This window comes from Coturnix japonica, chromosome Z (genome assembly GCF_054131305.1).
Source record: "Coturnix japonica strain WE chromosome Z, WE-NBRP24, whole genome shotgun sequence".
NCBI classification, from domain to species: Eukaryota; Metazoa; Chordata; class Aves; order Galliformes; family Phasianidae; genus Coturnix; species Coturnix japonica.
Genome location: NC_140702.1, coordinates 73,346,142 through 73,369,557, shown reverse-complemented (window position 1 = coordinate 73,369,557; position 23,416 = coordinate 73,346,142). Strand labels below are relative to the sequence as shown.

Sequence of the window (23,416 nt, the reverse complement as noted above, 5' to 3'; positions counted from 1 at the left end):
TTGAAGCCTGCATCACAGCTCGTAGCTGGAGGCAGCGCTCAGCATCCTCTTGATTCACAGCTCCCTGTGCAGGATGCTCACTGTACAAACTGGCACAGGGGGCTGCTTTCATCTTCACACTGTGCTGCCCAGCCAATGCCAAGTGCTCATTCTCCTACAGGAAGGGAAGCCCGGCAACACTGGGGTCCACAACCCATCAGAGAGAGCATTATAACACGGGGGTGCAGCCAGCTGCGAGCAAACAGACCGCCTTCAGCATGCAAATAATGGACCCAGTGTGGGAGCAGGAGACAGATGAGGTCTTTGTGACCCATGTCGCTGGGTGCCGCTCCGTGCCACCAATCGCCTGCAAAGCCTCACTGCTGCGTGGTGCACCCCAGGAAATACATCTCACTTCCTCTGCTTGCAGATGGGGATGTTTTTCCACAGTCCCTTGTTGTGGCTGTTAATTGCATCAGAGGATTGCAATGCTGCTGGAAAGGGAGGAGGTGCAAAGCCTGACAGAGGGGAGGGGACTGCAAATCCATGGGCAGAGGGAGCTCTGGGTGCAGCCGTGCAAGGTGTGAGATACATCCATGCAGAATGCAGCTGGTGCAGGATACGGCTTCATAGGGTGCAGCCGTGAAGGATGCTGGATTCAGCCATGCAGGGTGCAAGACACATCTGTGCAGGATGGAGCCATACAGGGTGCAGGATGCATCTGTGCAGGTTGCAGCCATGTAGGGTGCAGGATGCAGCTGTGCAGGATACAGCCATGCAGGATGCAGTCGTGCAGGATGCAGTCGTGCAGGATACAGCCATGCAGGATGCAGCCGTGCAGGATACAGTCGTGCAGGGTGCAGGATGCAACTGTGCAGGGTGCAACTGTGAAGAAACCAGCCACAAGGGATGCAGCTGTGCAGGTTACAGCCCTGCAGGGCACAGCAATGCAGCAAGGCTGCTGGAGGAGGACAGCCCTCAGGGTGGATGACACAGCAGTGCTCTCCTCCTGCTGTGCAAAGGGCAGACACTTGGCTTGGCAGTGCTGGGCCTTCCATTGCCCCGTGTCGCATTACACACAGGCAGCTGTATCGACACTGCAAACTACAGCCCTGAAAGACCGTCAGGAGTGAAGTAACAGTAAGAGGGGGAATGAAGCTGTGAGGCTTTGAAGGGAAGACATGCTGCTGTGGAGCAGTTTGGGATAGCCCTGATGCTGGGGATGCTGTGGGCTGGCTGAGCTGGGCAGTGCCCTGTGCAGCATCAAACCACTGCCCCACTACAGACCCCACAAGAATTAAACCACATCTCTTGCTCCTAATCCAGATGCCTCTTGAACACCACCAGGGATGGGGACTCCACCACCTCCCTGCGCAGCCATTCCAGTGCCTGACCACTCTCTGTCCTGTTTTTTTTTGCCTGGGAGAAGAGGCCAAACCTCTCCTTATCACAGCCTCCCTTCAGGAAGTTGTAGAGTGCAATGAGGTCTCCCCTGAGCCTCCTCCAACCTAACAATCCCAGCTCCCTCAGCCCTGCTTTCAATAGGGGAAAAGGAGATAACAGTATCAAGTCACAAGCCTGACGTGGGTGTCGTGTTTTATGAATCAGAGCAGTGCAGCAGCTTTGTATTTACTGTGCCTGGATATGATTGCTGTATCACTGAACCCACAGAAATCAATACGTGCACATATACACTATAGATAACCTCCGTGTATGCAGAAGATGGCATACATACACAAAATGTAAACACGTGGCTGCCAAATAACCTTATAAAAAGGATGTTTCCTGGTATAGGAAGAGTCAGAAGAATCTTATTCTAATTGGTGATTGGGATTGATAAGAAATTGTCAAAAAGCACTGAGGTTCACAGCAGGACATGGAAGATGGACTTCACTACGTTCAGTAGCAAAGATTTAACCACAGTGGTAATGAAGGGTGTGGGACCTGAGGCTGTGGTGGATTTCTCATCATCCCAGGCCTTTAATCAGAGTTGTTTCTTCTTTTTTTCTTAAGTGTTTAATGCTGGCTTCTGGACTAGTGGTCTAGAGCCATCCTACAGGGGCTATAGTGTATGGCCCCAAGGTTGGCCATGCAGGGCATGGGATGAGAAATGAGCAGGTCTGTTCCTGCTCTGCCCTAAGAAAATCACCCCCAAAGCCCTTCCCTGCCCAACATCCCCATGTGTTTAGGGGACAGCTCTGCCTTTCTCTGCCCCCAGCTCAGCCCTGAGCTGTGCTGCAGTTCAGGGAAGGTGAAACTCAGTGTTTTGTTAAAGGGTGGTCACACAGAGGCAGGTTTGTGAACTGAGCAGCTGGGATGTTCTCTGCTTTGTATGGGTTTGTGCAATAGTCAGCCATATGGAGAGCCAGCTCCATGAGATTCGGGTCCCACTGCTGTGATCCTGATGTGCGAGTAACCTCCCATCCTCCCATCAAATCTGCACCTTACACAGCAGCTGTACCAACCCCAGACAGATGTCTGGGCACACCAGAAACCAAGGAAACACTGACACATCAAATCTAATCCACATTACAGTGGGCACATCCAGCAGTCAAATGCATGGGATGCTGTGAGACGCTCATAGTGCTGCTGCCCCCGCAACGTCAGCAAGCTTTGGGATTTGGGATGCACAAAGTCAGCTCAATCCTTTGATGCCCCAATGCCCAGACCCCCGGTGGTGGTAATGACAGCACCACTGCATGGCTCCAAATGTTGCAGTGAAAGCCCAAAGTCCATGGCTTAGTGTTGACCCTACCTGCTGTTCCCTGCAGCTCGCTGCAGCACCCTGCCCGCTACCTGCCTGCACCACCCTGCTCCCTGCAGGCACCTCACTGCTCCCTGTCTGTACCCTTCCTGCCCCCTGCTGTTCTCTGCTGCTCCGTGCATGGACTTTTCCTGCTGCTTTCTGTTGCCTCCAGCTCCCTGCCTGCATTCTGCCTGCACCCTGCTGCTCCCTGCCTTCTTCCTGCTGCTCCTTCCTGCTATTTTCCTGCACCCTGCTAATCCCAGCCTTCATTCCACCTCTCCCTGCCGCATCCTGCTGCTCCTCGCCTACAACCTGCTGTTCCCTGCTGCACCTTGCACTTACCCAGCTGCACTTACACCCCCTGCACATCTGCTGCTCCTATGTGCTTAACCCCTTCTTTCACCATCACTCTCTGCCTTCTGCAGCATCCCTGCCTACACCCACCTGCCTGCATCCTCACCCCACACCCTGCCCTATGTTCTTGCACATTACACATTTTCCCTTGCACCGTGGAGCCTGCAGGCAGACAGGATGGGGTGGCATGTCCCCAGGATGTGACCAGGGACAAGATGTGACAAGGAGGTATCATTTCCCAAGGCATGGGATTGAAACTCGAGCATCTCTACGTCCCTTCCAACCCAGTGTGTTCTCTTTCTCCCATGCAGCCTGTGCTGGCGCTGGCAGCCACACAGGGGTGCCAGAGACCGCTGCCTGCAAGCTGCCACGAGCCCTATAAATAAAAGAAGGATAAACCTGTCCCCGGGGTGAAACCGGCTTGGAAGTGTGTGTGTATAAGTTCATCATATGTTGGCCAGAGATGCTCTTAGCTGCAGGTGTGGGGAGTTCTGTGCACTGGAGAAAACTGCTTGTCCTTCCCTCTACTTCATTAAACCTGAAAAAAGGGAAAAACAGAGAGTGTTTTTCTGGCAAAGCGTAGGCCCATACATCACAGGGCTGCTGCCAGCACCTTGACCTCCTGTGCTAGTGACAAGGCCAGATCTGCAGGCAATTAAATGAGGAGCTGAGAGCTGCTGAATCCATGACATTGGTCCAAAGCCCTGCTCTGGGGATACAGGGCATTGCCTCTCCTATTCCATTCAGAAATGCCCCCCCTTGACCGAGAAACAGCAACATTTCAGCCTTGCTATGAGGAGAGGGGGGGGGACATGTAGGGGAAAAACGTGGAAAATATGAGCCTGGCTTCAGCTCCCAGCACACCCAGAAAGGAAAGGAGCCCTGGAGGAGCCGGCCGGGGGCTGACTCATGGTGTGTGAATGCTCCGGGCTGGCAGAGCTGCCTGTGGCATTTCTGCTCCAGTCCAGCCCGTGAAATCCTGGAAGTTTTGCAAGATGCCGTTTGATGATTTCTAGACCAAAGCACAGAGAGCCCTCCCAGCCCTGCCCCGTGACACTGATCCTCAGCGTCTGCCTCGGGACCGAGTCAAAGGGATTTCTGGAGGCTCTCCCTCTCTCTTTTGCTCATCCATAGCCGGGCTCTGCTCCATTTATGGTCCATTTATTTTCCGTTTCCCATGGAGAGAATCATGGTGCCAGAGGGGCATTTCAAGCCATGCCCCGGGATGTGCCTCACCTCCAGTGCCTGGCCTTGCCTGAGCATTCCCAGACCTTTCTTGTGGTGGAGGAGAGCTGTTCTTAGGATGCATCATCAAGAAATGTGGGTAAATCCGGATTGCAGTGTCGGTTTCCAGCATTGCAGGCTTCCCCGGAGCATTTGGCTGCATCCTAATGGGAACACTGCCTGCTAGGGCCCAAAGCTCTGAGCCTTATTATGCCTCAGTCTACCTTCTGAGGCAGATAAATAACCTTTGCTTTCTGTTGTAGGAAAACAAGCATTGCTGCCACACAGCATACCCACAGAGAAAGTTCAGATCTCCAGGCTTCTTGTTCTGTCCTCCTTGCCCATTTATTTTTGCTCTGCAAAAGCATTGTGTGCAGCTGGGATAGAGCTGGCATGAAGGAGGTCGTGTCTAACAACCTCAGCACACCAGCACTCACCAGCGTGACCCTGGTTACGATTGAAAGCCATCCCAGACCTTTCTCCTTCCCTTATATATGTAGAAGCCTGCACTGAGCCTGGCAGAGCAGCCACAACCTGGGCAGCATTCCCAGGGCATTTTAAATATGGAAGAAAGAGCTCAGACAGCTAAGCAGAGGAGCTTAATGATGTCCTACCCTACTCAGATAAGCAGCAGAAACCCCATGTCCCCCCCCATACATGCTCTGAGCCCACAGCAGCTGACAGGTTGTACTAACCAGTGGCCACAGTGGCTGCAGAGCTTATACGTATGGTGCAGAACTTTGTGTGTCTCAACATTCAGTCCTTCCTGACCATCAGAGAGATGTGCAAGCTTAAAATTATTCTCATTAAGACAAATTATGTCTTCTTGGAGAGCCCCACCAACTCCTGCAAAATCCTATACCTGTAGACTCTGGTGATGATTTGGAGGGCTCTTCCATAGATGACTGGGGACAACTGGGACGACTGCCCAGTGCTGCCCACTGGCTGGTTTTATTTGCTATCCTAGAGAACTCTATAGAATCATTAAGGTTGGAAAAGACCACTAAGAGCATCAAGTCAAACCCCCACCCATACCCACCATGATCCATGTCACAGATGTACAACAGCATCCCTGGCTGAGATCTGGTTGCGCTGTGGCAATGCTACCCGCAGCTGCAGAGAAGCAGCATTGAGAATGTGATGCCGGTGCTAATGTGCTTTGCAATGAGTCATTAATAAAAAGAAAAGTGCTCCGAGGTGACAGAGTTCCTATTAATCTTAACAGCATTAGGCTGTTTTGTTAAGTTTAAGAGATAATTGCTATAGTGACACGCTCACATTTCTAAAGTGCAAAAACAATAGTTCCATTCTGCAAATGTTAAGACATTTCTCTTGAAAAAATGAAGGAGGGGGAAGGCAAGAATGAATATCAGCTGGAGGAAATGAAGGCACGTGCATCACTGAAGAACAGACTCTGGAGGATTTTATCTTGAAGTGAATTTAGAAATAGAAATAGGGAAAAAAATAATCCAGAAACCTCAGTATGAGGCAGTGCTGCTGCTGTAAGGCAGTGCCTGGCAGTGATTTGGTACCTGTGCTGCAGTGTTCTGACCTGGGCATGTCAGCTGGTGCAGGAGAACCCCAAAATCACAGGTGCCACTTGTTAATGGCAGCAGAGCTGTCATCTGGTGAGTACCCCCAAAAAACCATATAGAGCCTTTGTGTCAAGCCAACCTGCCATGCACCTGCCAGAGCACTCAGGGTTGCCCTAGCCAACCACCCACCTCTGCCCACGTTTTGTCCCACTCTGTCTCTTGTAGGGTATCTCCTGGCACCGGGTGACCCCAATACTTCTGTGGCCTGTAGAAGGGTTTGTGTGCCCAAGCGTTGGTCCCGTTTTTCTACCTCTACCAGTCGGCCTCATAAAAGATAGAATCTCTGTACACACATGCCACTGACTTCAAGGGGATGTTGCCTGAGATAAGCTGTCACTCCTCAGGCTTTGTGCTTATCGGTGGGAACGGGGTGTGTATCCCTCCCTCTTCTGCACCTGAATGCTCTCATTGTTCTTGTGCCTTTGTCTGTCAGAGGGAAAGAAGTTGGCCCACAATGAATTGGGTTAAACAAGTTTTTCAGCTGTGTGCAGGTTAGGATAGGCCACAAGAAAAGAACCACAGCCCTTTGATGTCGGGCTGTTCCTTTTCTTTTCATGGGCGGGTTTGTAATTCTGACAGTGAGTGATACTTGCTCAGATGAAGATCAATTCACCAAATAGAAGAACAAAGGCTGGCGAAGCACAGCACGATCTGAGGGCAGGCAGTTGTGGTGGTGATGGCAGTACTGTTGATGGAGGGCCAGGAGGCAGCTCTGCTAAGTCATGGTGGTCGTGAAGCAAGTCTCCCTCCAGGGGTTCTCACACCAAAAACACAAAAACTAGGCAAAAAATTAGGTTATCCCTCCGTTCCTAAGAAAGAAATTTGCCATCATCAGATGTTAATGAGTAGGAAGAAAATGAGTTATCTACTCCAACACTATTGGGCTATTGGCATGCCTTGTGCTCAGTCTCTTAGGTTTCGAGTCTGTAAGTGAGAGATGTGGTCTCATCTGATCCCTGGGCAATGCTACTTAGGAGGCCACTGATGGGAACTTTCCCCTCATCTCTCCTGCTGTAACTTTCTGCTTTCCTTTGGGTATAAAGAAGGCTCCTGGGCAGTCTGCAGAGTTACACTGAGTTTTGTTTAACTTAAATCTGAAGAGCAGGGACTAGATCTTCCCCTTCTGGATGAATGCCTAAGCAATGAGCTGTAAACTCACAAGGTCTCTCTCTCTCTCTCTCTCTCTCTCTCTCTCTCCCAGTTAATTATTTTATACAAAACACAGAAAGAAGCTGAACAAGCCCCACTCTGGAAGAACTTGCCCAGTGGCTGATCTCCTCCAAGCAGCAAAGGGGTCTGCGAGGTCTCCTCCAGCACTTCCAGATGAGTACCCTGACCCACGGGCACAATATATTGCAAGAAAAGGGCTAACTACATATTAATTATCAGGAGACTGTCCAGCCCTGACACCTCAGAAGGAAGACTCAGCCACTCCACTCTGCGTGCTCAGCTGAGCGCAGTCCAGACCTGCTCTCAGAATGAGCTTTGCTTACCATCTCTGCTGCAAGTGAAGATGCTCAGACTGACTGGCATCAGGCTGATCCCTGACACTCTTCCTGTGTACCTTGCTCAAAACTGAGGGTCACCTACAAATGTGGAGCAGCAGTGCCAAGCTCTACTCATCACACATCCTCACATATACAAATGAGGCTCTGCTGCCTTACCTTGAGACAGGCTGAAATCATCAAAAATTGAGGATTTCTTCCAGCCTGCCACCAGGCCTCCCCGTGGACATTTTGGAAATGCCAGACCTCTTCCTTGGGGCTTTTAGAGCCTTTCTAGGATGAATGGCAGTAACTGCAGAAAGGTTAGCATCAAACAGCTGCAGAGTGTGATCATCTGTAGGGGATGCATAGCCAGAGGTTCGGTGTCACAGCTCCTGTGCATCTGTCCTATGGCTAATGGAAAAGGCTGTATCCTGAAAAGGTCAAAAAGGCAATTAATGAGACAAAGCAGCAGCTCTTCCCAGTGCTGGAGCATGAGCTCAGCCAAAACATTTGACTGTAAGACTGTATCTCCTTCAGGCTTATTAACCATTAAGTGTTGTTAGGGATGGGATCATACCGATAATGAGCTCAACTATGGGTATAGTCAGGAGCCCTTCACAAATTTTTCCCATTGGGCTGGGCAGGAGTGTGAAAAGCAACAGCAGGGGACCCCCAGCCTGCCCCTGGCTGCTCAACTCCATTTTGCCTTGCTTTAAGCTGGGGATCTCGCTGTGATTCCACTTTGCTGTGAGCGAAGCCCATTCATGGCACTGGCAGCAGGATGCTCTGCAAAGAGTTTCTCTTCTGCCTCAAAGCCAACCTAAGAGAATTTGTGATTCCTCCAGCACTGCCTGCTCAGTACATCACCGCATGCTCCTCAGTTGTCCTGGCACTAAACCAGTGCAGTAACTCATCCAGGTTAAAAATAACCAGTGGGGGGTTTCGGGGTGGGGTAAAGGAACAGTTTTTTTATCTTGGATCTGTTTGCTGATCAGCAGTACAGCACAGCATGCAAGCCGTGGTTCCAGCATGAGGAGATGGAGCAGTGTGGGAAGTGGGAACAGCCCTGGAAGCCCTTAGGTGGGAAATGAGGCTGAGAAAATGGGATGTGATGCTGCATCAAGTCTGGCAACAAGAACAGTGTAAACTGAATGACTTTAAATGTTTGAAAACACTGTTTGTAATCTAATTTTGCATTAGGAGTTTTGTTCGTTTGTTTTTTACAACCAGAAACTTAAAATTCACTGGTTTCCAGCAAAATATTAAGTCCTATTGCACTTTTGTGAGCAGGTGGGTATATGATCAAAGCAGAGGTGGTGGCATACCTGTCCTTGGAGATCAGTAACAACACCAGGAAGTCACAGCCAACCTCATCCTGGGGGCAGGGTGAGCTGAACATCCATTCCAGTTCAACTTTGCTATGATTCTAGGACAGAAACATGTATTTAGATCACCATTTTTTTTTCATATACCCATTTTCCAGCGTTTTAACTTAGATGTTTTAAATGACAGAATAACGGATGTTGTGCATTTATTTACTCACTGCTTGTACTAAGCCACAGAATTTTGTGAAGTTTAGCTGAAATGCAATAGAAAAACAAACAAACAAGCAAACAAACAAAAAAGAGTTATTAATGTACTAATTAAAATGACTTGAGGAATTTCTGTATGCTAGGAAGCAGTGCCAGGGAAAAGAGCAACCTGACCCAGCCAACCAGCCCTGCACTGAGCATCTGGCTGGGCTTGGGGCTGACATGGAACTGAGAGCAATGCCCAGCAAGAAGTCTGTAGGGCTGCTCTGTTTTAAAGGCAGTGTAATGGCATGGACATGGCTTTCATGAGTCAGAGCTCTCAGAGATATACCCTGCATGTCCTCTCCAGTGGAGATGGGATCCACATGGGCCATGGGATCCAGCTGCTGTCCCCAGGCCCAGGGGAAGGGACATGTCCTGGGCACAGAGTGTGCAGGGTGTAGTGTTGAGGGTCTTTGTGCTCAGATCATTCCCTGATCCTTTGTGATGTATTTGAATGCTTGGCATCTTGTGGGGGATGAGGGAGGCACAGGCAAGCTTGGCATATGGAGCATGAAGAGAGCAGTCCTAGTGCCTGCCTTCCTCGCCTCCCCATTGGGATCACCTCATTCCATCATCTCTGGTGGTTTCACATGAGCAAATTCAGTCTGGGGGTCCCCACTTGTGTCCCCATATCTGTATCTCCCATTTGCACCTGCTAAGAGCAGCTCCTGCTGCATCCAGGGAAGGCAGCACCAAGCCCACCCCAGGAGCTGGCAGCCACCCTTCTTGCCTGGATGAGCTGAAGAGGGACTCTCGACAAAGCTGTTCTAAACCTTTTTTCTCCTGGAGGCAAACTCTTCATTCCCAAAGTAAACTGTAGCCAATTTACCCTGGCCCAGAGCCTGGGAACAAGAGACTGTTGCTACACTCAGACAGCCTCTTGAACTAGGGATGCTGCTCTGTGCCATTTTCCCCAGAGGCACTTTGTGTCAACGCCTCCACTCCTAACAGCCTTGCCTCCACTGGATGGCAAAAGCGTGTTCTTGGCATCTGATTTGCAGCATTATAAAGCAAGGCAACCTTCTTGCCAGGACAAGAGAGTCAGATGCTATCTGCCTCCAAGCCCCCTGGGCTCACTGTAGGGCACTGTCCAGACATTCAGCACAACCTTCAGTGCTGGAGGTAGGGAGCCCAGCTTGCACAGCTAATGGATGGCAAATGGGTCCAAGGGCCTCAGAGCCCTCACTGTCATCTCCACTGCAGCCACAGCAACTCCTGCATGGGATAGATGAGGGCAGGAGGTGACCTTAATGGCAATGCAAAGGCCACTTTTACCTGGAGGACTAGGGACGTCTCGTCTCATACCTCCCACTGGACCTTCTCCCTTCTTATTCTTTCTATACGGCTTGTAGCAACAAGAAACCCAGCCCCTCCTTATTGTTGACCCCTCTCCTGCTTAATCCTGAGCCCTCCTGCTCTCTCCAGGCCTCTCTACTATCTACTATCCCTCCTATAGTGGAGCAGCACCCAAACCTTTGCAGCCTGGTCTGCAGTATGACTGCTGGAGGCTGTTTTTGGAGAGTTAAACTGTGATTCTGACTGGGTTCTGCTAAGCCCATGCAAGCCGTGATTTGCAAAGCTTGTAACTAATTCAAAATTAAACAAACCTTCCTGGAAGTGGCAAATGGCACTTTTTGACAGCAAGGACAAATCTCATGCTCTTTCTCCAAAATGAGGAGCCTTCTCTCTCTCAACAGCAATTTCATGGAATTATTTATTTCCAAAAGCTGGACAAAACACTGTGCTTTCCCCTCATTCTTGGAAATGGTCAAAATAGTGTGGCTGAAACTTTCCAGAGAACTTCAGCCTTAGGCAGACATCTAGCATGGAAAAATGTGAGCTTAAGCAATTACAGCTTGGCAAGGCTATAAGCAGAATGACCAGATTCCTGAGCATTCCTTTTCCTCGATAATTCTGGGTGCACAGGGGACTCACTCCAGCGATATACATCCTTGTAAATGTGATGAAGCTTTAGGTCTTCTGCTCTAGGGAAAGCAGCAGAGAGCACAGCCACAGAAGGAGTCCATGTGCTCATTCTCCTCATACACATCACAGCAGCCTCTGGCTACATGCTGGTCTCCAGCTGCAGATGGGTTCTGGTGCAGGCCCTGTGTTGGGAGAATTATGAAGAAACCAGTTAAGCACCACGGTATGCTGGTGTCACACCCAGCAAATGGCCTCCCCACATGCCAGGCTGTTTCAACATCTATCAGTTTGTTTCTAAAACCAAAAGCAGTAGGTGAAAAGTTCCACGCAGATATTAAGAGGTCCCACAGCTGGATTGCAAGAGCCTGAATCTGAGCACACAGGAGGATCCTAAAAGGACACGGAGCACAGCTGTCCCAGGTCCATGGAAAAGGGCTCTTATCTCAAATGGCCACTGACAAGCAGTGGTTGAATTCAGACTGCACCTGGCATCTCTGCAGACAGTAGAGAATCAAGGGCTAGCCTAAGATGCTCAGATCCCCACGCCACGGCTCGCAGACTTGCACGGGCACTGAGTTGGGGCTCATTTTCAGAGCATCCAACTTGAGGAGATGAGAGCTACAATGCACTGTTTGCTGCATGAGAGACAGATAGGGCACCATGCAGGGAGGATCATAGACTATCCTGAGTTGGGGAAGGGACCCATAAGGATCACTAAGTCCAGCTCTGTGCTCCCCACATGTCGACCCTGTTCCCTCACAGCACCCAGCCACAACAGCTCAGCTGAGGAGTAGCTAACCTGTATTCCATTGCTCCTGAAAACACACAAGTGAGCCTCAGCAGCTAGAGACAGGAGATTTGCAGAACAAGCCACAAGAGGGGGATCGTAGTGAATGCAAGAGTTGCTGAAAATCACCTGGAAAAGTATCAAAGGCACAGACTTGGAGGCACTGCTCTGGCTGCTGGAAATCCCATTCACCAACAAGTGACACTAGCAACTTAAAGCTGTGGGTGCAGGAGCTCTGCACTTGGACTGCTGGGGACAGGAATCTGCTAAATTTATCCCTCTGCTGGAGATGAACCACACAGGCCTTTAATAGTAGGTAAACCTCACCCACAAGAGGTCTCTCATTTCAGGCCTACAGATGAGATATTTTCCGGCCCAGTCTCACCCCAGTCCTACCCCTTCCTTCCACAAGCCCCAAATGACTGCTTTCTCCTGATTTTTTGTTTATGGTGTAAGTGTGATATCCTCTGGAAGTGCCTATGAAGGAGCATGGGAGGAAGATGGCTCCTGCCTATTTGGCTCCTTGTAGGGTTAAAGCCAGGATGGCTTTTGTGCCTAAAGCAACATCCTTCACGCAAATGTCAGTGTAACATAAATTGTGCTGGGCTCTGAGGAGAAGCAAATGTCAAAAATTAAGTTATTCTTCTGCTCGAATCACAAATCCAAGTAGCATGCAAATAAAGAGAAGCCATCTGTTCGCTCCCAGGGCCATTTCAAGTCAAGCACCCAGCATCAGCTTCCAGCGACACCAGGTCAGCCTGCTGGCTGGCCTCCACACTGTGCTCAGTGAGTCCAGGACTGTACAAGTGTCTGTAACCCTTCATGCTCCTGCTGAGCAGCTTGGCCCTAAAGCTGCTGAGACACTCGGATGCGGGTGTCCCCGCTTCCAGGGAGCTTCACAAGCAGGATTTCAGGGCTTCTTCTCCAAGGCCTCACTTTGGTCCACAAACTGTCAGTATGGGAGGAGTAGAGGAGCCAGACTGCAGCCAGACCATCACAAAAGGAAAGCAGGAGTTATTAGCAAAGGAACTCTCCCTGCATCCTCAATGTGTAAATAAAGGACAAAAAGAAAGTAAAATAAAATGAAATCATATCCAGCCCTGTCACTTGCTGAACAGGCAGCTCCAGACTAAAATAAGTTACTGAGATATTGGAGAAAAGCAAACAATGTGACAAAGATAAGAGAAGGACTTTTGGGTTTCTTGTCAGAATCTCACAAGCAGGAGCTTATAATTTAGGTAGACACCTCATAAGTGCTGATGGTCATCTGTGATGGATGTGGTAGTGCAAATACACAGAGAAGATGCTTCTTCTTCAGCTTGGAATGGCGAGATGACCTGTAAACATGATGGAAGCAAGGATGCATTGGTTAGCCACAGCATGAACTTCCTGAGGTGTGGGCTTAGTGCCCATGCTATTAGCCTGGGGCTTCAGCATCCCAATGGGATACCTGCAGGTGGAGAGAGAGCTGTGCCACCTTCTGTCTCATCCAGCCTGGACCCAATCCAGCCTGTGAGTGTCTAGACCCCAGCATGATTTGTTGCCTCCGAGGTCTGCACTCAGGGATTTCCCTACCAGGGCCTTGGGGGCTTAAGGAGCTGCAGACCAGACTCAGACATGTTGAAGCAACCATGACACACTTGCCAAGAGGGAGCTACAGGAGAAGCCTTTACAATGTGACTCACTTGCTGAGCTCTGTCTCACGGCACATTAAACCCTCAGAATCAAAGACCGAAATGCAGGGCATGTCTGGCCCTACAAACACACCACCAGCCGCTTTACTTTTCAAGCACTGCTTTGCTATCGATTACGTGTATGAAGATGAGGTATCTCCCTGCTTCTACCGCCATTTCCCACACTCTGGAATCACTTCTTTAGCAAATGTCAGAGTGGAAACCATCTCACAGAGACAAGTTTCTGGGATGTATGTCCATGGGGGTCTGAAGGCAGCGGGTCAGTGGGGGCAATGAGACACACAGTGGGGCAGTGGGGGCAATGAGACACACAGTGGGCTATAGCAATGGGGGCAATGAGACACACAGTGGGGCAGTGGGGGTAATGAGACACACAGTGGGGCAATGGGGGCAATGAGATACACAGTGGGCTATGGCAATGAGGGCAATTGGACACACAGTGGGCTATGGCAATGAGGGCAATGAGACACACAGTGGGCTATGGCAATGGGGGCAATGGGACACACAGTGGGCTATGGCAATGAGGGCAATGGGACACACAGTGGGCTATGGCAATGGGGGCAATAAGACACACAGTGGGCCATGGCAATGAGGGCAATGGGACAAACAATGGGCTATGGCAATGGGGGCAATGGGACACACAGTGGGCTATGGCAATGAGGGCAATGGGACACACAATGGGCTATGGCAATGAGGGCAATGGGACACACAGTGGGCCATGGCAATGAGGGCAATGGGACACACAGTGGGCTATGGCAATGGGGGCAATGGGACACACAGTGGGCCCATGAGGGCAATGAGACACAACCTTTAGGTGTAAAGGCCGGGCTGGATGAGGCCCTGGGCGGCCTGAGCTGCTGTGGGGCAACCAGCCGATGGTGGGGGTCTGTGTGAGCTTTAAGGTGCCTTCCAACCCAACCACCCCACAGTTCCGTGGTTCTACGACCTCTTTATTTCCCCATTGTGGTTATGGGAACCAGCAGGACTCACGTTGGACACGACGATCCATCCACCCCATCCCGCATCTCCTCACAGCGCTCTCCTCACAACGCCTCCTCTCCCGCCCCTCCGCCCCGCCTCTCCCCGATTGGCCACCTCTTCCCTTCTCCCCGCCCCCTCCATCCCATCCCGCTTTCCCATTGGCCACTTCCCCCGCCCGTCCCCCCTCCCTCTCTCCGGTCGCGTGGAGCTGTCACCCCGCCGAGGTGTGAGGGGAGGGGGGCGTTGGATGGGGGCGGCTCCCCCGGGCGGCGTTGCCCCCCCCGGCCCCATAGACACACACAGCGCCGAGCGGGGCGGCACCGCACCGGGCAGCGCCGGGCGGAGGGAGGGAGGGAGCGGGCACACATCCGGGACTGCGCTGTGCTCCGCTACCACACGGCGCCCGCGGAACCACGGGGGGATCCGGAACGCAGCGGGGGCCGAACCGACCCGACCCGACCCGAACCGACCCGAACCGACCCGACCCGACCCGTTGTCGGAGAGGCGGAACTCGTCCCGAAGTTCGGAGGTAACGGGGGAGCGGGGCGGGCTGCGGTCGGTGCGGGTCCCGCTCAGCTGTCCCGGTCCCCCGTGCCGCCTCCCCCCCGTTATTGATCCCTATTGATCCCTATTCATCCCTATTGATCCTTATTGATCCCTATTCATCCCATCCTCATCGCTTGCTTCTTTTCCCCGTGTTCTCCCCATCCCAACTCTGTTCCCCCACACCCGCCCCGTCTCTTTTCCGCACTTCTATCCCCTATTCACCCCGTTCCTTCATCCCTTTTTCTTATCCCATATCCATCCCATTTCTTTACCCCTGCTTATAGAATCTTAGCATTTCCTATATTGAAATGGACCTATGTATTTATCCCATACCCACTCGCTCAGCTCAGTGCTTTATCCCAAACCCATCCCATTTCTGTTTTCCCTTATTACCACTTATCCATCCCATATTCATCCTATTCCTTCTCCCTATTCCTTCATCCCATTCCTTCTTCCCATCCCTTCATCCCATTTCTTTACCCCTGCTTATCCCCTACAGAATCTTAACATTTCCTATGCTGGAATGGACCCATGGGGATTACCCCATTCCTTCGTCTTGTTTCTTTACCCTATATCCATCCTATTTCTTTTTCCCGTATTTATCCCCTATTCATCCCGTTTCTTCATCATCCCATCCCTTTATCTGGGCATGCCCCTCCCCTAGAATCTGTGCCTGCTGTGTCCCCCCACGTTCCCCCCAATATCCCCCCCCAGGACACGGTGCTGCCCCTGCATGTGCTGCTGCCTGTTTCTGTGCCTCCCCCTGTGTCACCATGTCCCCCCATGTCACCCTATGTTACCCCATCACTCCATGTCACCATGTCCCCCCATGTCACCCTATGTTACCCCATCCCCCTGTCCCAACATGTCCCTGCTGTCCCCAGCTGTCAGGGGAAGGGGGTGTCAGCGTGGGACAAGGCAGCACCTGGGGCCCCCCAAAGGAGCATGGGGTTTATTTAGGGTCATGCAGCTCCATCTCCTCCCCCTGCTGTCTGCACTGTGCTATCGATTGCATGGCCAAACCTCCCCCCTTCCAGTCATAAAGCTCCTAAATGGATGGCCCCATAGAGCCTGTTATGAGCCATATCACTTTCCTGCCTTTCTGTCCTCCTTTCTCCAATGTTTTTCAAAGCAGCACTGAAGGTCTGAGTGCGAGCTTGTGCTGTCTGACAGCCCCATGCCATGCTGCACCCCATTATTTGTAGGGACATGGTCTCTTGCTGGGACAGGAGCTGGGCAGGGGACCTTTGGAGACTCTATGGGGAAAGCAGAGCAAATAGTTCAAAGCTCTTGGGGCATCCCTAGTGATGCATGGATGATGTTGGGATGGTGCATCTGTACTCTTCCCATCCTGTGGCATTGCTTGGTGCTGCCAGAGGATGGATGAGCCTCAAGCAATGGGATTTGTGCCATTTTGGGGGTGTTCTTTCCTTATGTCACTGTCTGTGCCTTACAGGTGTAGCAGGGGCAGCCCCACTCATCCTTTCATCTCATCAGTTTAATTAGATCCTGTTGTCAGGAGCAGAGGGATAACAGCAGTGGGTCAGAAGCTGTAAGTGTGTGGGGGGTCATTTGTGCCCCAGTGTTCCATACACCTCCATGTGCACACAGTGCTGCTCACAGTGCTGTACTGGGGCTCTGTTTGGACTCTGTGTCAGCAGGATGTTCTTTGATAACAGAACTGAGTGATGGTTCAGGATCAGAATGCAGAATCATTGCCTCCGCCTGGGGCTGCAGGGTGGTTTGGTCCGACAAATAGGATGGGCACCATGGGAACCCACCCAGGATGACTTTATGGAAATCCAGCCTCTGTGAGCGTGACATGGAGATTTTATGTGTGGCAACCAGTGGACAAGAGGAGCGGTTGAATGGCTGACATGAAAGTCTTATGGCTTATCTGAAGGTTGTCACCTCTGCCAGCCAAGCATCCCACTGGGCATACCGAGTCCTTTTGGGATGTGGGGTGAGCAGTGCTCCAGAAGGCCCTGAGTAACCTTGTGGGGACTGATTTGCTGTTGGTGTCTCCCAGACTGCTGCTTCTTGCAGATTTGGGGTCCAGTGTAGGTAGGATTTACCTTTTGGCAAGGTTGGCATTTGCCCTGTAGGATTTCTTGGTCGTTATGGAACAGGAGCCTCTGGTTCCCAATGGAAGGAGCAGTGCCAATGTTACATGAGCTGGGTTTCCCAAGGTAAGCCTGTGCCCTGTTTTACAGTTGAAGCCCCAAATGATGCTTTTATTGACATACTTATTTACTGACTTGAGCCTTCTCCTCCTTCTCCTTGCTTGGGTTTCTTTATGTGGATGTCAGAATTGTGAGACCATTGGATGTGGAAGGAACCTGTGCAATGTACGGGTCCATTCACAGCTCCGTTTCATTTCACCACTTTTAGAGGCACTCAGAAACACCTAGAATGGCTGCAGTGATGCTGGGTGGTGGCTTCACAGTGTGCTTTGAAATCCCAAAGGAGAATCCCATCACCACTTTGCATTTAAGGCTGCAGGGAGCGCTTGGATTGCGTGCAATTAATGGTGTGATGCAGGAACTGATGCACACTAATCTGCATTCATTTCCATTCACTCACAGTGTGCCCGGCAGTGGTTTTGCTTGCTTGTGCAGCCTGTTGCTGTCAGAGCAGCCCTTCTGCATGGCTGGGGTTGTCCTAAGCCTGTGGTCTCCACTGGGGCTCGAGCTGTAAAGCAATGCATCTGCACAGCCCTGCTGCACAGTGCACAACCCAAACGCGTGGGGAGGCTTTGAAGAGTAGTAAATATCAGCCCATAAAATAAAGTGAAATAAATCAGCTGAGGAAATGAAAGCAACCTTCCAGTCCTGAGCGAGTTTCCTCTGGTGCCTTTTTTTTTTTGGCAAGAGCTTTTGTGACACTGGAAATCTGCAGGAACTTTCCATAGTCACTGCCTGGGATGCAGGGAGGGACCAGGGTGTGGGGAGCAGTGATTTGGGGGTGTAGCACTCTCCTTATCCACACTGTCTTTCCCCACACAGGGGGGAAAGCAGTCTCCCACCCCTCCCCACATTTTGGCCTCGGTCCTTATTGTCTCTCAGTATGTCCTGGTTGCTTGGCAACCCTGATGCTGTGAAGGGGACTTCATCATCCCCGTGTCGCCCTCCTCCCCGTGGCTGTCTGTAGAGAGAGGGAAATGTCCCTCTCAGGCTCCTGTCCCCTCTCCAGATGTCTCTGTGATGCAGTAACCCCCAAATCAGCATCCCCCTATCTGCACCTTCCACGTCCCCATGTCCCCCAGCACAGAGCTGCACCCTCCAGCTCCCCATTCCCCAAACTCTGTTAATTCTCCATGGTCTTACAGAGCTGGCTTCAGACCTGGGGGTCAGAATTGGTGCTTGAAGAAATGTGCTCCCTCTGACCCAAAAGGGAATAGCTCACTCTTGCCATACCCCCGTGTTATCACAAGTCACAAAAGTGTTTCTATTCCATCTTTTAATGGGATGTCCCAGTCTTTGTATGGACAGCTAGCTGGGTTGCTGGAGTCCTTGTGTGGGTCAGCATGAGGTCTCTGTGCTTCATTCAGGTTCTTTAGTTGAGGTGAGGTCATCCTGGAAGTTCTTTATGGGTAAAATCTGTTGAATTAACAGATCAGGGAAGATGGAGCTGTTTGCATGGCTTCTTGTTTCCCAGCAAGTGCTGCTTTTCATCCCATCTCCCAGTTGGGCATCTCCAGGCTCTGTTTTGCCTTTGTCTCCTGGCTGCACCTTGACCAGCATTAGGGCTGTCCTTGTGGGTCAGAAGAATGTTCCCTTGTGACTTATCTACATCTGTCTGCTCCCTGTCCTCTGTGTATTTGTAAGAGCTTTGCATACATGCACACAGACCTTCAACTGGGAATCTGTGCCACAAAGCCTCGGGGTGGAGGAGGCAGGAAGGGATCAGCAATAGAGCTGTGCCATGGGAATGGGGCTTGGATCCCCAGTGGTGCCCCATGTGGAGGTGGGTCTCAGGGATGGAGATGGAGAGCGTGGCCTTCAGATGAGCTTTGCTTTTGTAGCTCAAAGGGCAGCTGACCATACATGCTGTGCATCAGTGAGGCTTTAAACCAGCGAGCAGTTTCACTTCTCTTTTGGTTCATAGAATAGTGGGATTGCTGATGTTGGAAAAGACCTCCAAGATCCCCAGGGTCCAAACCCAACCCATCCCCACTCAGAACTGAGTCTGGAAAAGACCACTAAGGTCATCTAGTCCAACCCATCCCCACCATTCCCACTCATAGAGTCATGGAATCATGCTGTGTGCAGCCTAGAATTGCACTGGTTGCACTCCTTATGCCAACCAGGAGCTCATGTCAGGCTCCTTTGCTGGAATCTCATGGCCTGGCCACTGGATCGCCTCTGGAATGGTGGGGAGCACTCTTGTTAAACAGTCATTAGAGCACAGTAGGTGCTCTATGGAAGCATTATGGTTATGTGGTCAGTGATGGCCTTGTGCAGTGGAGAGTGTATGCTGATAGCTTAGCTGCTGCTGACCTCCCAGAACAATGGGGCTTGGACCATCTGTGCTCTGTGTTCTTCCCACCTGCCCCATCGATGCTCTGTACCCAGCAGCAAGGACTCAGCTTGGTGTCTCAGCCCTTAGCAGCTGCATCCATCTCTCTGGTGGGAGCTGGTGCTCTGCCACTTTCAGACCCTGCACACTGTTTGCGCACTGTGGGCTTTGCATCTTTCCAGTTTGTTCGATGGTCTTAGTGGGGACAGCCTTGCTTCTCATGGCTTTTTCTGCTGGCTGGGAGGAGAGCTCCGAAACTCATCAGCCACGCAGATGGAGAGGCAGAGGAGTCATTTGGTTAAGTCATGGGATTCTCTTTTGTTGTTTTGAGACAGCCACGGGGCAGTGGAACCCCTAGGGCTTTACGGCTCTAAGTGCAACAATTAAAAGTAGGGGCTATTTAGCAAACTCTGCATAGCTGTTTTTCTTCTTTCATAGTTCATCTATACCTTTTAATTAATTCTCTTTAATTGCTTTTAATTTCCTTGCCTCCCCCTTTCTCCCTCAGCATAAGCAGTGCTGTCATCCTCTCTGATTGCCTTTCATGTTGGATGCTCCGCGTTTGATTTCACTTCACCCACGTCATGTCTCTCAGCTATTCAATTCCTGGAAAGCTCCAGCTCCAGAGATAGGATCTAAGTGGATTCACAGAACCTAAAGGGATCTTATGCTTCATGGCTTTGTTGATACAGGAGATAAGCAAAACTTAATGACAGATCCACCCTCCTTGGACAAGGGCTGCTTTCCATCACCTATATCTTTGTGCTGGGGGCTGCTCCTTTGGGATGAGCTCCTGGGCAACCCAGTCCAGCCCTGCAGGAAGGCAGCCCTGCCAGCTGCTAGCATTCCCTGCCAGTCAATGGGCTTAGGATGGGTTGCAGGACGAGATGTGCAGGGATGTGGCTGGATGAGAGAGGCAGGGTGCTTCTTTCTACCAGCCCGTTGTTAACATGTTGACATTTGTCTCTGATAGCTCTCGGTTTTAATGTGCACGAAGGAGCACGATGCCTTCTGGTGGAGGTACTTTCCATCCCAGTCGAAAACAAAACCAGATGAAAATGCTGACAGACATCTTGGGTCCAGCCCTCAGCAGTGGATGTCAGCGTCACTCTGTGGAGCCTGGCCAACATGCTCCATCTGATGATGCCTCAGGGCTGGGAATTGGGTATATAGGTATTCTATAGCATTGCTCTTCTTGAGTGGAGTCACTGTGTTGTCTGGTCTACCCTCAGTTCCTCCTGTTTCTCTCTTTAGAATGGTGTTTGAGTGGAAACTGAGGCAGTGGGGTGAGGGGTGTGAGGAGCATGTCTTGGGGCTTCGGGGTGCCAAGAAGAGCAGCAATGCAAGCAAGAATCTCCTACTGAAAGGACAGACTCATGCTCAGAATGGGTTATTGCTGCCCCATTAACAGCCTAAATGACAACAGCAGTAGTAACACAGCCTTACCATGTCCCTGCCCCAGGGCAAGAGCCAGTTTTGGTGGGTGAGGCATGGGAGGTGGTGGGACAGGAGGTGATACAACATGGGGAGGTAGGAAATGGGGAGGTGGGACAAGAGATGGTGGGGCAGGAGGTGGTGGGATAGGAAATGATGGGTCACGGAGGTGGGACAGGAGGTGATGGGAAGCAGGGAGGTAGGACAAGAGGTGATGGGACCTGGTGGGACAGGAGGTGATGGGAGATGCTGGGTGCTGCTCTAGAAGGCACAAGCTCTGCACAGCACGCAGCATCTCAAGGTGTTTATGAGCTGTTTCATTTGGCTGCTGAGCATTCCCTTTTGTAGGGCATCCCACTGTGGGCAGGATTAGTGGCAGCAGGGCTACCCTGGGGATCTCCTGCCCCCAGTTTTGTATCCCAGTGCCAGAGCAGCTCTGGAGCAGATAGTCACCGTGATGCACAATTCCTGCTCCCATCTCAATAACCGCCAGGACCGTGGGTTGCCAAGGTCTCCCCGTTGCTATAGCAAGAGGAGATGGGGCTGAGCTCTGCCTGAGCTCTGCCGCCCTGCATTTCCCCGACCGACAGCTCCTAATTGCACCTGGAACGAGCCGCATAGATCACCGAATTAATATTTCATGTCCTTAAAAAATAAAATAAAATAAAATTAATTATCCAGGCATTTTCCCCTTGAATCAACCGGAGGCTTTCAGTGGCTGGAATGAGTTTGCAGCACGAGTGGCGAAGTTACAATATTTATCTCCATAAACGCGTCACCCGAGCCACACTCTTCCTCGTGGGTAATTAACGAGAGGCCAATCAGCGCCGTGCCGGGCAGACACCGGTTTGCCTCTGGGCGTGCCGAGGAGGTGATTTATGAGAGGGATGGGAGAGCTGTGGGTCTGGACAGAGCTCTGAGCGAAACCGCGGCGGAAAAAGAGGGGGAAAAAAAAGGAAAAAAAATAAAATAAAAGGAAAAAATTAATAATAATGGTATATATATATATAAATAAAAAACACCCAAGAAAAAAATAGCCAAAGCGTTTGCAAGGCTGTTGGCAGAACTGCTGCCTGCCCCAGGAGCACCCACGGCAGGAGGCAGTGCTGGTAATCCCATCGCGGGGACTTGGATGGGGTTGATGAGAATTCAGGTGAGATGCAAATAACGTGTCCGGGAAGGGGGAGGTGGGGGGAGGGGGGTGACATGCTGTCCCTCCCCTTTTTGTGTTTAAAGTGTTGTTTTTGAAGTTTAACCCTGTACTGAACGCAGCCCGGAGAGGAGCCTGTGTGATGTGTAGGGCGGAGGGAAGCTTTGGGCAGGGCTCCGGTTTGAGGTCGGGGTCGCGTTTTGCATGTCGGATGCTGGCCAATGCACAGATGCATTTTGTTGTTTTTTCTTCTCCCTTCTCCCCATCAGATAACCTCTGTTTTTAGGGAAAACCTTGAAAACGAGTCTGCTGAGCAGCACTGTGAGTTCTCTGTGCAGGGAGGGCTGTTGTCTCCTATAGGATAACAGCCCCTGCGGAGGTTATCTCTCCATCCTGGTGCTCCCTTTGCCCCCAGCGCTGCTCGCAGTTGGGATGGTGCTCTCCTTGAGCAGAGCTCACACCTTCTGAGCTCTGCTGTGCCTTCATCTGATCATCGCTCAGCGGTGATGGCTGAACGGAGCAGTCCGAAAGGTTACGTCCTGCTGTAAATGTCACGTCCTCCACTGTTCATTCGGGGCTGATCTTGATGTGGTTGTGCTCCCCGTGCCCCTGGGAGGCAGGAGGAGGCAGCTTTTGGTCTGCAGTGCTGGTTCTGATTCCGTCCTGCTTCTCTTTGGTGTGAAATGCAGCTGGGGGACTCTTCTGTAGGTGCTAACTGTTGTGTTGTGTCCTATTCTATTCTGTTCTACATCCGTTCCTCTCTGTTCGATGTGATTATGTTCCATTCCACTTCTATATTGTTCTGTTCTACTTCTACGCTACTTCTGTTCTGTTCCTCTTCTGTTCTTCATCTATTCTAGCCCTTTTCCTTCCCCTTCCCCTCTCCCATTCCCTTCATTTTTTTTAGGACCAAGGGTGCAGGTAGAGGGAGATGAGGATGGACTGGGCAAGACCAAACAAAGGAAAAGAGAGGGAGGAGAAGATAAAAGCCCCCCTGAACATAGCAGGGTGTATGCAATTGTATGTGAACAAGAAGAACAGCCCTGGTCCATGTAGAAGGGAAAGCATCTGTCCATCCACCAGCACATAAGCAGCCCTTGGGTACAAGCAGGCATGAAACCTCATGCACAGCATCACAGCTTAGTTGCGGTGGGCAGGGACCTCTGGATCCTTCAGATCCATCCAGAGCTGGGGTTCAGGTGGTTTTTGGGGAGCTCCAAAGAGGAGATCTCATCTTGAGAGCAAGATGTACATCAGCCTGGCTGCATATTTTCTAGTCCTCCACTGCTGCAGGCAGGGCTGGCATTGGAAGGCTGCTTTCCATGACTCAGAGGATAATGAGCACTGTCTGTGCTCACCCAATGCACTGCTAAGAAAGAGCAGAGAGCAGCAAAAGGGGTTTGCTTCCTGGGAAGAAGACT

At 51.1% G+C, this 23,416-nt stretch overlaps 2 protein-coding genes across 5 annotated transcripts in view; one reads left to right on the top strand and one right to left on the bottom strand.

The window, feature by feature from the left end:
• Positions 1-10,804: 10,804 nt before the first annotated feature.
• LOC146754194 (uncharacterized) lies at positions 10,805-14,455 on the bottom strand. The gene is made up of 4 exons (XM_085529317.1): positions 14,357-14,455; positions 12,919-13,009; positions 11,685-11,801; positions 10,805-11,067 (listed from the first exon to the last, which is right to left on the bottom strand). Exons 1-4 carry the CDS (start codon positions 14,389-14,391, stop codon positions 10,945-10,947), a joined length of 366 nt encoding a protein of 121 aa, XP_085385443.1. The 5' UTR covers positions 14,392-14,455; the 3' UTR covers positions 10,805-10,944.
• Positions 14,456-14,570: 115 nt separating this feature from the next.
• The window catches only part of ZBTB7C (zinc finger and BTB domain containing 7C), a 93,887-nt gene continuing 85,041 nt past the window's right edge, over positions 14,571-23,416 (top strand). Inside the window, exon 1 of one of the 4 annotated variants that reach the window (XM_015848221.3) lies at positions 14,571-14,876. The gene's annotated coding sequence lies outside the window, so the exon portion shown is untranslated. Of the gene's footprint in view, positions 14,877-21,703; positions 21,999-23,416 lie in introns of those variants that run through there. The other 3 variants (XM_032441324.2, XM_085529296.1, XM_085529297.1) reach the window with 3 other exon arrangements.

Coding starts and splice junctions, on each gene's coding strand:
- LOC146754194 (XM_085529317.1), bottom strand. CDS start 14,391: ATGCGGGATGGGGTGGATGGATCGTCGTGTCCAAC. Junction 13,010..14,356: donor GATGGATCGTCGTGTCCAAC/GTGAGTCCTGCT, acceptor TCATGTTTACAG/GTCATCTCGCCATTCCAAGC. Junction 11,802..12,918: donor TGACCATCAGCACTTATGAG/GTGTCTACCTAA, acceptor ATACTTTTCCAG/GTGATTTTCAGCAACTCTTG.